This window comes from Plectropomus leopardus, chromosome 12 (assembly GCF_026936395.1).
Source record: "Plectropomus leopardus strain MGB_pleo_1.0 chromosome 12, ASM2693639v1, whole genome shotgun sequence".
In the NCBI taxonomy this organism is placed as follows: Eukaryota; Metazoa; Chordata; class Actinopteri; order Perciformes; family Serranidae; genus Plectropomus; species Plectropomus leopardus.
Genome location: NC_142187.1, coordinates 5029071 through 5042452, shown reverse-complemented (window position 1 = coordinate 5042452; position 13382 = coordinate 5029071). Strand labels below are relative to the sequence as shown.

The 13382-nt window shown below is 39.6% G+C and overlaps 1 protein-coding gene across 6 annotated transcripts in view; it reads left to right on the top strand.

The window, feature by feature from the left end:
• Positions 1 to 13382, top strand: part of map4l (microtubule associated protein 4 like) — a 126740-nt gene that overhangs the window by 81153 nt on the left and 32205 nt on the right. Inside the window, exon 1 of one of the 6 annotated variants that reach the window (XM_088085060.1) lies at positions 2073 to 4030. The exons of the other annotated variants lie outside the window; for them this stretch is intronic. Within the exon in view, the coding sequence (XP_087941186.1) occupies positions 2473 to 4030 (1558 nt within the window). The 5' untranslated portion in view covers positions 2073 to 2472. Of the gene's footprint in view, positions 1 to 2072; positions 4031 to 13382 lie in introns of those variants that run through there. 6 annotated transcript variants of the gene reach the window in all.

Genomic DNA, 13382 nt, shown 5'->3' with positions numbered 1-13382 from the left:
AAGAAAAAAGAAGTCAACCAAGATAAAACATAAAGAATTTTTTGAAGTTAAAAAATTGTAAGTTTGATAAAAGAAAATGCAAATTGGGAAAAAAAAACCAAAAACATTATGTTGAGGTTTGACCATTAATTAAACCAGTGAATTGCAAAGGATGACTGTCACAGACTATGTGTAACAGTTGGCAGTGCACACAGGTAGTTTGAGACAAGAAAATATAAGAAAGAGTCTTATGTTGGTTATGTTGATAATAATTCTTTATTTTACAGCTGAAAGGTCCAGCTAACCTGTGTTCCTCTGCCCCAGCTTTTGACAACAAATGATTAACAAATGGCAGCAATACGTCTGTATTTTTTCAGTGAGTCTGAGTGTCATCATGGCAAACTGTGGACCTGGTAAGACCTACTGTAGCTGGAACTACCACAGAAGCAGTTTTGAATATTTTTTTTGGTCAATGAAATAGCACTTCACATCCCTAGCGCTCCAGCTGTACATGTGTGCAGTTGAGAAGTTCAAAGATGGGTGTTGTTGGAAAAAGGGGGTTGAAAAGGGCCATTGGTCCCTGCCATAGACGGTATATAAAGACTGACGACGCGATGCAATACGATTGTTACAGTACTGTTCTGTTGATAACCTTCCATGTACTGTAACATAACTGCAAATATATTTTCTGAAGCTGTTGTCATAGTATAGCTGTAATATGCATTCATGTGTGACAGCATTTGTTTACCGTCACATACGTTTCCTTATTTTCTCCCTGTGTTCATCCCACCCTCCGTCTCCATCCCGTGTCTGCCAGCTAGGTAAAATTACAATTACAGGGAAAATGGGCAAGAAAAAGACAAAAATATTATGACACCTTGGAATGGAAACATTTTTATTTATTTTTTAAATGTTTTCCATGAAAATGTGTCGGTACCCTGTCACTGGAATGAACAGTGGCCCACCTCCAGTGCTGTATCCAGGTCTCTTTAAATATCCATGCTTCATGTCCCTGACCCACATTCATTTTAAAATGCTAAATTGTCGCTAGAGTGAGGCCATGGTGAGATGGTCTCTTGTTGACTTTATTATAGACAATTATTTATTAACCCTTTAAAACCTGAGCAAATTGGCTCGATTTCTTTCTAAAACATGGTAAGAAGTCAATGAACAACAAAAGAAGAAGAAAAGAAAGACAACATTAGTTTAAAAAAAATGCAAAGAAAGTTTTTGAAAAACAGCAAAAAGGAAATGACTTGGGAAAAGTGCTTTAAAAATTACAATAATTTAGAAGTAAGATATAGAACAATTATAATAATAATATGCACAGAAAACGTGTCTGTAACTTCAACTAACCGAACCAAACAATGAAAACTAAATTCCAAACTTGAAGCCACATTGAAATTGTCGCAGTGAAATCAGTCAAGCCACCAGTGGTATTTAAACTCATTTTGTCCAATGAAGTATATCTTTATTTAATCAATTTAATCAGTGTTATCAACTAAACCAATGAAGGTAATTATGATGAGTGAGTGAAAATTAGAACTCTGCAAAGTGAAAATGTGAAAGTCAGCTCAGTGAAGGCACAAATTATTCAGGACGACAGGGCAAGGTTCAGAGCGCATACTTGTTTCATGTTGACACAAGGCATCATCACATGACGTCAATGTGATAAATTATAGCTTTGAAATATACATTTGGATTTTTTTTTCCTTAAAGCCAATCAGAGTCTAGTCAGGATGATTACAGTCCTCAGTGATGTCTCACTAATCTCGCCTTGTGTCTCCCACTCTGTATCAACATGTGAACAGTGGCTGTCATATGGCAGCTGAGTAACTGTGACAGCCATTGATCTGTTTTTGTGCATGTTTGCCACTGTACATGTGTGTGTGCCAGCATGCCTCTTTGTGTGTGTGTGTCTGTGCACGTTTGTCGCTAGGGGCTGGATGCTGAAATTTTGCTCCAGCGAATGAGGGAATATTCCGGGCTGTCATGTGACTGTGTGATGTCAGAGAGAGAGAGAAAGAAAACAGAGATACAGAGAGAGAGAGAGCAAGGTGCAATTTAGCCCCACAGCTGATCCGTGCAGTGCTCAGAGAGAAGCCGAGACGACCAGATACGCACACACTCCCACTTTCACACGCACTCTTTTTGCCTTGCCTGTAAACACACATGCACTTCACACATCAGCACAGTTGCACACACGCACAACTCTGAGGCTTAAAAACAGAAAGGATGCAGTGCTTCCTCTACTTTTCAAGCTCATAACACTTTTGGATGCTGAGGACATTTCTGCCTCCTGGACAAGAGTGAAACGACACTGGAGACACACTCGAGCAGGAGACAGGAGGACAAACTGAAAACAGAGAGAAAGACGAACAAAAATTGTCAAAAACAAGACAAAGAAGAAGTAAATAAAGACAGAGAAAGGACTGGCAAGAGAGATAGCCAGAAAAAGAGCAAGACAAGAGGACCTGACAACAGAGCGGGAGAATGTCCTTCCTGTCTGGCTCGCCCTGGCAGCAGCCTGGCATTATTAGTGCTAGCAGCGGGTACGGACAACCTTCCAGTGGGCATCAACAGCAGCAGCAGCATCAACAGCAACACAAACCTCCCACAACCCTCTCTGGTGCCAACATCCCTGTGGTCCTGGCTTCCTCTCCACTGACACCCTCCAGCGCGGCCTCTGACCGGCGCAGTGAGTGGCACTGCCAAGGCCAGATGGCACTGGGGGGGGCGCTTCCAGCTGCAACACAGGGGGGGTCCAAAATAACTTTGATGGAAGGCGAGGTGAAATTAGGGCGAAGCGGGACCGAGGGGACATTGTCTGGGACGGTGGCCGAGGCGCCAGGAACACAGAGCTTCAAGATGCCAGGGCTGAAGATAGAGGACGAGGGTACCAGAGGGGGGAGGCCAATGGAGGAAGGACATAGGGTGGGAGGAGCAGGGGGGTCATTAGGGAGTGCAGGACAGAGCCCCAGCAGCCCTCTGTCTTCCCACTCTTCCCCTTCCTCTTCATTGCCGTCCCCTTCCATCTCGCCAAATTCTGCACCAGAACGTAAAGCCACGTCGAACTTCGGACAAAATCTACCAAACTACACAGGCAGCAAAGATGGATTTTGCATCCAGGGATCTCAAGTGTCTGCCCAAAGCCAGGGCTTGCTTCCTCCTCCAAAACAGGCCTCAGGGCAAAGGGAGACAAACACACTGAACCCTTACTTCAGTGGAAGTACCAGATCAAGTCCTGGACATAGAGAGGATGAGACAAAATCTCCTACATTCTCTACATCTGGAGGCCTACTTGGAAGTCTGAAGGAAAATTCTGTCACAATTGTAACTAATCAAACGCTCAAGCCATCTTTAGGAAAGCAAAGTTTTGATATGCAACCAGCCAACCTAGCAGGAAGTAAAGATTGTGCCATTAGAGGGCCTACTGCAGGCCTACCTCTACCCTCAGCCAGCACTGGTGTTGGGGTGGGTGGTGTAGGGGAGAGCAGAGTGGAAAGAGAAAACTTAAGCCATACTGAAAATGGAAAGATGGAGACACCTGGCAGAGGCGTAACAGATCCTGTCACAGGCCACGAATCCCACCTAAGTCTCGTCGATCATGGAAGAGTGGAATCATGTGCTATTAGAACCATCCAAAGCAGTGACCTACCACAGCGGACTGCAGTGAGACGGGCAATGTCTGACTGTTCACACCTGTCTGTTCCCATGGTAATGACCGGGACGTACCCCACTGGTATGGGAGGCTCACCAGTGATGATGCCCAACGTACCCAATTTTGCCCTGATGGGAACAGCATGCCCGCCCAGGACGCCCTACCCACACGTGGCTGTCAGACGCTCCCTCACAGTGTCGGACGGCACAGAAGCTGCAGCTGCAATGGCAACAATGATGTCATCCCCTTTAATGACGTCAGCTGTGTTGCCATCATCACCACCTCCTAGGAGGCATCAAGGGAGTTCCGAGACCAATTTTTTACTTCCTGTGCCCCCCCCTGCAGGAGCGTCTGCTTACAGCACGCAAGATAGAAAACTGAATACAACGGGTAAGAGTTTCTCTTTGTATGTGTCTGTTGGGATGGACATTATAAAACATACAGATTATCACAAATATCAGGTCAAGTTTCCCTGGTTGGTGGTTCCAAACCTCTGAAGCATAACAGATCTTAGATTTGTTGGTTTGTGAGTTCAATTTGCATTAATATCTCTCTTAACTCTTATTTACTGCTTGTAGAAACAGCTACCGCAGCTTCCAGCTTGGTTCAGAGCAGAACTAAACAAAACAACTCCAGCAAGATCTTTCTTGTCGTGCTGCTACTAAATATGAGACTGCCATGTAATCAGAAATGGCAGTATTCATGTTTGAACTCTTCCATTTATTGTGATCACGAGTACTGATCATGAGGAGCTGAGGGTTTGTAGCTGAAATGGCTGCTAGATGCTGGTTCCTGTTGCCTAGAAATTACGCTTGTATTGTAAAAAAAAAAAATGGCAGTTGTGGTCAGTTGTTCTTGTCAGTGGTGCCATAAAGAGTGTCACACTCACCAGTTTGAGAACTCAGTTTTGGCCTCAGACCAGGACTTTGATTCTGTCTGTCTCTTGTTGATGCTTGTCATGGAGCTTTGGCCCATAGTCCATGGAAATGTTGCTTTGTGCTACTCTACAGCTTGTTTGGTGGTCACTGCCAAACCTCACCTCATTGAGTTTGCAATTTGTCCTTTTAAACAGAAGTGAGCTCACTACCGTGGTTACAGTGCTTTGCAATGGTAACGATACACATGAAAATGGCTGCTACTCTGACCATTTTGATATGTTGATTTGAATGTAGGAAATATTGTTAACTGATGTATCTGGCAAGTCACAAAATTGTTGATACTGAAAGTATCAGCAAAATGTTGATGGACACTATCAGCTTGTACAAAAAACAAAATCAAACTTCAAAACAAGCAATATAAAACACAGAAAGAACACAAAATAAAGTTTCTACAAGGAAAGACTAAAACGTATGCTAATATACGCTATAAGTAAACCCTAAAAACAAGACAATTAAAAGACCAGCAAAGATACTCCCTGACAATTGCATGAAGAAGTCCTTTCCATACAAGAGTCCTACAACAGTGCTTTGAAACAGGTTTGAGGAGTCCAGTTTTAAGTCTCTCTGCAGAAGAGTCCATGTAAATGGAGCTGCGTACATATAGGCTGTTTTGCCAAACTCTGCACAAACCCAAGTCATAGACAATAAGAACGAGTTCTGCGAATGCATAGCCATTTTCCATTTTTTGCTTAATGTAGACACATAAATATGCTGGATTTAGGCCAAGAACAGCTTTGTAAATAAGAGAATGCCAATGAAAAAGCCTACAGCCAGAGCCTACAGGATACAGTGATGATTAAAGGGCTTGCAATTAGTAATGAACCTCAGTTCACCATGATACGTAGAAATTTAGCTCTAAATTACGGCCGCTTGCTTTTAACTCGATCAAACGCAGTAACTTTTTTAGTAATTCATGCAGTTCCAATGATACAGAAATGTCACAGCTCCAACAGATTGGACCATAAAACTGCTTCTGCTTTTATGTTGCTCTGCCTTCATCTCTATAAGGGGTCGTGTAGCATGTGGATGTCATCATTATGCAGCTAAGCTCATGAGTGCCTGCTGTTCTTTCCTCCACGGCTCTTCATCTGAGCACATCCATGCCATAACAGCTCAGTTGCATTTGGTTAAGTATAGGTTGCTGGCTGTGCCTTCTTTTCAAATGTTAGCTATATGTGTGAAAAGTGGTGTGTTTTAGAACATCAATAGGAGGCTGTCACATTGCTGCTAGTCACTTTGGTAGAAAGCACATGACAATACATAGAACATGCTGTCACTGGGTGCAGCCAGTGGCACTGAGTGTTCTTTACGTGCAACCTTTAAGTCTAGATACTACTAGACTTAAAGTGCTACTTCCACTGCTGCACACCACCATTATCCACCTGTGGATATCCATTCTGTTTCTTTGTGTTTGTCTTCGGCAGAGTCAAATAGATTAAGCTAAAAAATTGTTAAATCATTATCTGGTAACGTAATGTAGAAGTGAAGTTAACCCTCTGAGACCTGGGTTGACATCAGTTTTCTCATGCTGCATTCACACGCATTTCAAAAGCATTTAAACCACTGACACCTCAGTGAATTGTGTTGATTCCTTTCAAAACTTTGAGATGGCAACTTAGCATAAAATGTCCTGAAAATACCTTTCACAAATATTTTTTTAGCTAACAATAAAATGACCTGAAAATGGAGAGAATCATTAGAAAATGATCACATAACCAGTGAAAAATATCAAGAAAACTATGATAATTATCATTATAATTGTATATTTAAATTAGATCACAGGATATTACAGGAATATATAATTTTTATTTCTTTTTTTGTTTTAAATAGTGAAAAATATCAAGAAAACTATAACTATAAAGAAATATTTAAAATTAGATTACAGGGTACAAATATTAATATTTATATATTAAATATTACATATTAAATATTATATATTTTCATTTAATTTGTCTTTTTTTCAGGTTATTTCCCATTTTTGTTCTTTTATCTTTCTTTTTTGTGCTAATTTTGGGCAAATTTCTTGTGTTTAATAATTTTTTACAAATTTCTTGCTAATTTTCAGTCATTTCTTGTTAAGTTGCTCTTTGCCTTTTTTCTATGGTTTTGTGAGAAATCAAGCCAATTTACTCAGGTATAAAGGGTTAATGAACTCACTTAAAAGTAGTGTACGGGTAAGGCGTGTGTCGAAAGGTGGCATATTGTAATTAAGATATATGCATCTTTACTATATCTTGAGGTCACATTCACCATCTGCGCTCTTAATTTGCTGAAAGTTAATTAGACTGGAAGTGTAAATCAGTACAGGTGATTGCAGCTCACAGGGTGTAAATGGGTGGTTTAGTTGAAGGTGTCTGCAGGTGTAACTTTTATCAATGCTGCTGAGAAACATCTTGCACTGTAGCACATTCTACATAAGGGGCTTAAACCAAAGACAGACTGATTGAATACACCCAGAATATATAAAATATTGTGGACTATTTGAAGTTAATGTTTTGTTTGTGTTCATATTTAAATCATTGAGAAAACAATTATAAGGGAAAAACATAAAAAGGAAAAAAGATCAATTCTTTTTTCTGCAATTTTGTTTTTCTCTGTCAGCACTGTTGCCATTGTTTTGCACAGTATTAAGAAAATACTGTGAGTTAGCAGCAATAGCTCTGTCAGCACTGTTGTTGTTGTTAAGTTGTTGAGTAAACAATGTTAGCTCTGTAAGCGCCATTGCTGTTGTCTAACACAGTTCATGAAGATAGCACTGTTAGCTCTATCAGGACTGTTGCTGTTGGTTAGCATTGTTTATAAGGTTATCGCTGTCAGCTGCGAGACATTAGTTAAGCCACCTTTACGTTTAGAACCATGTTCAGACTACTCACACACTCTGAGTTTAGCATAAATCCCCTTTAATCAGTAATTTGGGTGAGTCTCCTCCTAATGAGGCTTCTGTAACAACAATAGCTTTTGTGTCTTCCTTTGATAACTGAACTGAGTGAGCTCTGCTGTATCAGGGATGAGAGACGACTAAGTTCTGCAAAAGTTCAAATGGCAATGTCACGCCTATTTTTGTTGCCAAATCACGAGTACCGTACGCTCGGTTGATTCCTGGCAAGTCCACGGAACGAGTTTTGGAAAAACAAGTCTTCATTTCCATTATCTGAAAGGTTAAAACTCTTTTAATCGTCGTCTCCTCCTCTAATGGGGGTTTTAATGAGGTAAATCAACATGAGAAAATGGGTTTTGCCAGGTTTCACATCATCACATTATTTCATTTTCTGAATGTCACACAGATATTATCACATCCTGGTATTTTATTGCACTCTTTGAAATGACTTTTTTGATGGATTCTAGGACAAATGCAAAGGAGATTTTCACAAGTTTGATGGGGATGTAAGAGAGAAAGAAAGAAGGGAAGTGTATGAAGGGAGCTGGCAGAGGATTATGGGAGGACCAGCCCAGGGTTTAGAACTTGAAATGAACGCTGGTTTGGATTATTGGCGTGTACTATATGACTCCATATAGCAAAATTAATGAGAGAGGAACCATTTCCTATTCCCCTCACTGTGATATCTTTTATTAATTTGTAATCAGTATATGTTGTATGATTCTCTGTCTGTGTTATGATATTTCCATCCATCCAGCCGGGTGTTCTGTTTTTCAGACTACAGTCGACAGAGAAAGGCTGGGACATTGATTAGACATTGACTGTGACTGTACTCATTCAAATATAGAGCAGCTATTTCCAGCATTGCCCGTATGTGTGTGTGTGCACGCATGCATGGACATGGGTATGTGTGTGTGTAGGTGAACAGCTTCTCCTGACGTGGATCTTACAGATTTTAAAGACACACGCCCCCGCAGACAGCACACAGTGTGTTCATTTATCACAGAGAGATAGAAATAGATCACAGCTGCACATCAATACACACACATGCACACACAAGTACACAGCTAAAGAGGGGGGGAGTTGGGCAAGTGTGAGTTTTGAAGCTTGAGCTAACAGGTAACTCAAACATAATACAACAGCAGTTCATTAAACAGACTGAACACGCTCCTTCCTGCTGCAGTGATCCCTGCCCTTCCTGTAATGTGGTCTCTGTGGGTTCGTTGCCCGTACAGAGAATCCAGAGGGACAAATCACCAAACATAGAAAAACACTGAACTCATAACATTCACTGCGAGCTGCTAGCCTGTTGGCAGTGTGTGAATGTGTCGGGCGCAGGCGAGGAAGGCGAACAGGTGAACCAGGTGCATGTAGGCAGGCGCTGTCATAGATTCAAACCTTATATTAAATCATGCTGTGTAACTGTATGAGACATATCTGAGTGTTATACTTAAAAAAAAAGTCAAGCAAATTACTGCAGTCTTTGGTTTATATACCAGCAGCATCACTTTTCTTGTGCTGCTTAATTCATCTATTTATCTTTTAATTTATTTATTGCTTGCTTTTTTTAACCACTTTATCTTTATTCAGTTTTTTTACTCATTTGACCCTTTCTTGTGCTGCCTCTACATGCCTTTTGCAAGTTGTTATAACTTTGGGCTCTTTAAAAAATAAAAACAAGATAAAAAGGCAATGAGCACTTTGAAATGTTCCATAAACTGCAAGGAATTCTAGATTTGAAAAATGGTTCGAAAAAGAGCTAGACGACAACATCTAGAAAACAACATTTCTAATTATAAAATTTGCATACTTAAAATTAGGCTTTTTTTGTTTGTTTATTTTTCTTTCTTTTTTTTTTATACTAATTGTCAGGTTCTTGTTTTTTTTGCGAGTTTCATCACAAGTACAAAAATTGATCGTTCGACAGCCCTAGTTATTATCCTTGAGCTTCACTCCCAATTGATATGGCGACACCTGTGGGTGCTGGTGATAACAGCAAATGTGGTTTAAAATCAAAGCATTCTCTCTTTGAGCAGCTGCTTTATCAGAAATATAACCAGAGAGCAACAGGTGAATCTGTTTATAGTGCAGTCAAACAAACTTGCATCACTTTATTAAAGAAGTCGGCCTATAATAACTACTGTATACAACTATAATCTGATGTGATGCTGCACCCAGCGTGAGTAGTTTTGCACACAGCAGCAGGATACAGCAAAGTTTCTCACTGAGGGGTTGGAGGTGCAGCCTGTCGCCCGCAGCTCTTCATCTAACAGCTCACTGCGGCAGCTGCTCCTGACTGTTCCATTACTCCTCATCATTTTCAAACTGCCACGCTGATACAAAATGCTGAAACGTATGTCCACGTCTTCTTGTGCCCTCTTTTCAACAAAAGCTGCCCATGTGTTGCTAGTTAATGTGGAGCAGCAGCTCCTCATTTACTAGCAACATAATGCAACATAATGCAGCTCGGATACGCTATAAAGTGAGAGAACAGTGAAGAGTGAGGCTGTAACTGTAAGAGAGATGAAATGATACTGGATTACATTTTATGTATTGAATGTTTATTTAAAAGGGGCATAGCAAATTAATGAACGTCATTATAAAATACAAATGTAATAAACATGCCGGAGTTAGCAGGACTGCTAATTTGCATCCGTAGTCTCTTGGCAGGTAACAGATAACAGAAATAAGAAAAGAAAGAAAAAGACAAAACCAAACAATACAACAATTAAATAGAGAGGAAAAACAGTGCATTAAAAGTGGCGATGAAAACTGTATGTAGAATTCAACGTGTGTTTGTTGAGCACATGCATCACTGGATAAACTTAATGTTTCCTGTCAATCTCTTGTGTGTGTCTGAAGGCGATTTGAATCCAGCGCTGGACTGGTGGACTGTACCACAAATAATGGAATCTGTCACAGCAGATAATTACTAGGGCTGTCAAATGATTTAGAATCATAATGAACGTGTTTTTTTCAGTTGTGTTAATCACTGCCTGACATTTCTGTCTTTAAGAGGCTGCACCGTGATGATATCATCTGAAACTAGAAGACCTGACGAATCCAGCGGTACCAACCGTGCCATGCTATCTTCTCAGTAAGGGGGGGTGGAATAATGATTAATTGCATAATTTCTATAGTTCATTGCAATTTATTGCATTTTTTAAATTTCTATTATTTTGCATTTCAAAATAGTTTTGGAATCCATATCGAGTCAATTTTATTTATAAAGCCCATATCACAACTCACAGTTTGCCTCAGAGGGCTTTACAGCATACGGCATCCCTCTGCCCTTAGACCCTCACATCGGCTAAGCAAAAACTCCTCCCAAAAAACCCTGTAATGGGGGCAAAAAATGGTAAAAACCTCAGGAAGAGTGACTGAGGAGGGATCCCTCTTCCAGGATGGAGAGATGTGCAATACGAGGATGACGCGGCTGGTACCACTAAATCCCTTAGATTCCACTAGTTTTATATGATACCAGTATCATTAGTCCAGGTATAAAAGACAGCCTCTTAAAGACGTTCAGCCGGCAATAAACGCAATTTAAAAAAAACAAAAAAACATCTTCATTACGATCTTCGCGATCACAAAGCAATTTACGCATTTTATTATGAATCAGTCATGTGCTTTTGTGCTGTTTACAAACAGCAGTAAATAGTAAATGTATAATGTGTAACTATCTGATATGCACTAATGACAACGTTCATCATGACTACATAAAGAGGGCTTTACGAAGTGTCTCTCATAAACTGTGGCATAAACACTTGTGTGTACTGTATGTCTGTGCAGTGTTGTGATGGTTATTACTGCGTCCATCAGACTGTCTGTTGATCGTCCAGCCTGTCACTGTGGAAGCTAGATAGCTGTCATGCTAGCAAAAAGGAGCTATAGCGGTCAATACTCAAACTGGGCTTATATGAGACAGAAAAGTGTGTGTGTGTGTGTGTGTGTGTGTGTGTGTGTGTGCGTGCTTGCGTGCGTGTGTGTGCGTGCTTGCATGTGTGTCTGAAGGCCGCCTCCAGTAAAATATTCTTGCACCAGCTTCATGTCTGTGTATGTTAGTCATGCTCTGATTTACGTGCAGTCATTTCTCTCTCTGTCACACACACACACACACACACACGCGCGCACACACACACACACACACACACAGCTGGTCGCCAGCAGCTGTGTATTGTAGCGTGGTATTAGATAGATCCTCTGTGTTCTCAGCCAGCAGTGTCATGTTGAGTCATATTGCTGGTGTTGCAGGGTGGAGTGATACACTGATGTAAACTACTGTAGCAAAAGCAATACATTGTGTGCTGAAGCTGCAATAACTGAATCTATAAGAATATCAAGGCCTCAAATACATATATCCACATTTTTCTTTTTCTTTTTTTTTTATCAGTAAAGCATTTTTCAAATTATTCAGACTAAATATGTTTTTTTGTAGAAATATGACTGCAAATTGGTGCAGTCCAAGTGTTGTTCTCAGCCCGTCACTCTTAATTTTCCCTGGTGAGATCCACACTGTCGACAAACACTATTGTTCTCTCAGTTTCCAAAGCTTTCACTGAGTTTGATTTTGTTAGACAGGCAGAAAAATAAACCAATCTGCCAGCTCTCCATGAGGATGTCTCCACACCCTCAATGTGCAATTCAAATACCTGCCAAGTTAAAGGAGGATTTTGTTTATGGGAACTTTTAGCCATTATTGCCACCGCTTCTGTCAATTATGGTAACTTTTTTTTTATTTTGTTGAGATGTGGAAATATGACAATGACAGTGCAATAGTGTCTGATGGATCTAGACCTAACCAATCCAACCAATGAAGGTAATGAGTATCAGCCAATCAGAGGGAGGGTAGAGTGGGTCATGCTTAAAGCACAGGACAGTTAGGGTACTAATTTTACTGCCCATATTCTCTTTGAAATAAATGAGTCTAACTTGGAGGTTTACATCCTGCCTGATCATCTGACTCCATTGAGCTTCTTTTTTCCTAAACTGGAAAGTAAAACATTGATTTAACCCTCTGAAACCTGGAGCAAAATCACTTTTCTTGTACTGTTTTCTGATGCCTTAACAAGTATTTCAGTTTTGAACCATGAGCAAATTGATGCAATTTCTTTAAAAAAAAAAAAAAAACATGGTAAAACAGCAATGAGAGACTTGGTAAGAAATGTTCCACAAATAGCAAGAAATTAGTACTTTTATAAAATTATTTTTAAAAAAGCTAGGGAAAATGTCTAGGGAAAAGAAGAAAAAAGCCAGGCAAAAACTTTATTCATACTCATCATAATTAGGTGTTTAAAAATATGTTATAAAATAATTATACATTTTTAAGCACATCTCTAGCTTTTCTTTTTTTGTCTTCAGCTAATTTTAAGGTCATTTTTTTGTGCTAAAAATGATAAAATATGTTACAGAATTACTATATTTTTAAGCTCCATCTTCAGTGTTTTCCTTCTGTGTTTCTTTTTTTTATCTTTATTTTTTTCTTATTTTTTGCTAATTTTCAGGTAATTTGCCCTTTTCTGTTTTTTTCTTCCTAATTTTGGGTCATTTCTTCCTCCATCGCTCATTGCCTCCTTCCCATGTTTTTGAAAGGAATCAAGCCAATTTGCTCAGATTTCATGAAAACGCTATTTATAACTATCATAACTCTATATTTGCAATTCTCTTACAGAATTATTATTTTTAAGCACTTTTTCAGGTTATATCCTTGTCTTGTTTTTTTTATTTATTTTTATTACTCAACATTTTTCTTTCATTTTCTTTTATGCTAATTTTCATATAATTTTCTACATTTTTGTACTTTATTAATCTTACAGTAGTAATCTTAAAGTCCACTCACGAACTTCCTCAGCTGATCCACTAATGAAAGCAATAAGATACAGCTGATAGCTGAAGAAAAACCTCATGCGTGTGCTTTGACACAAGA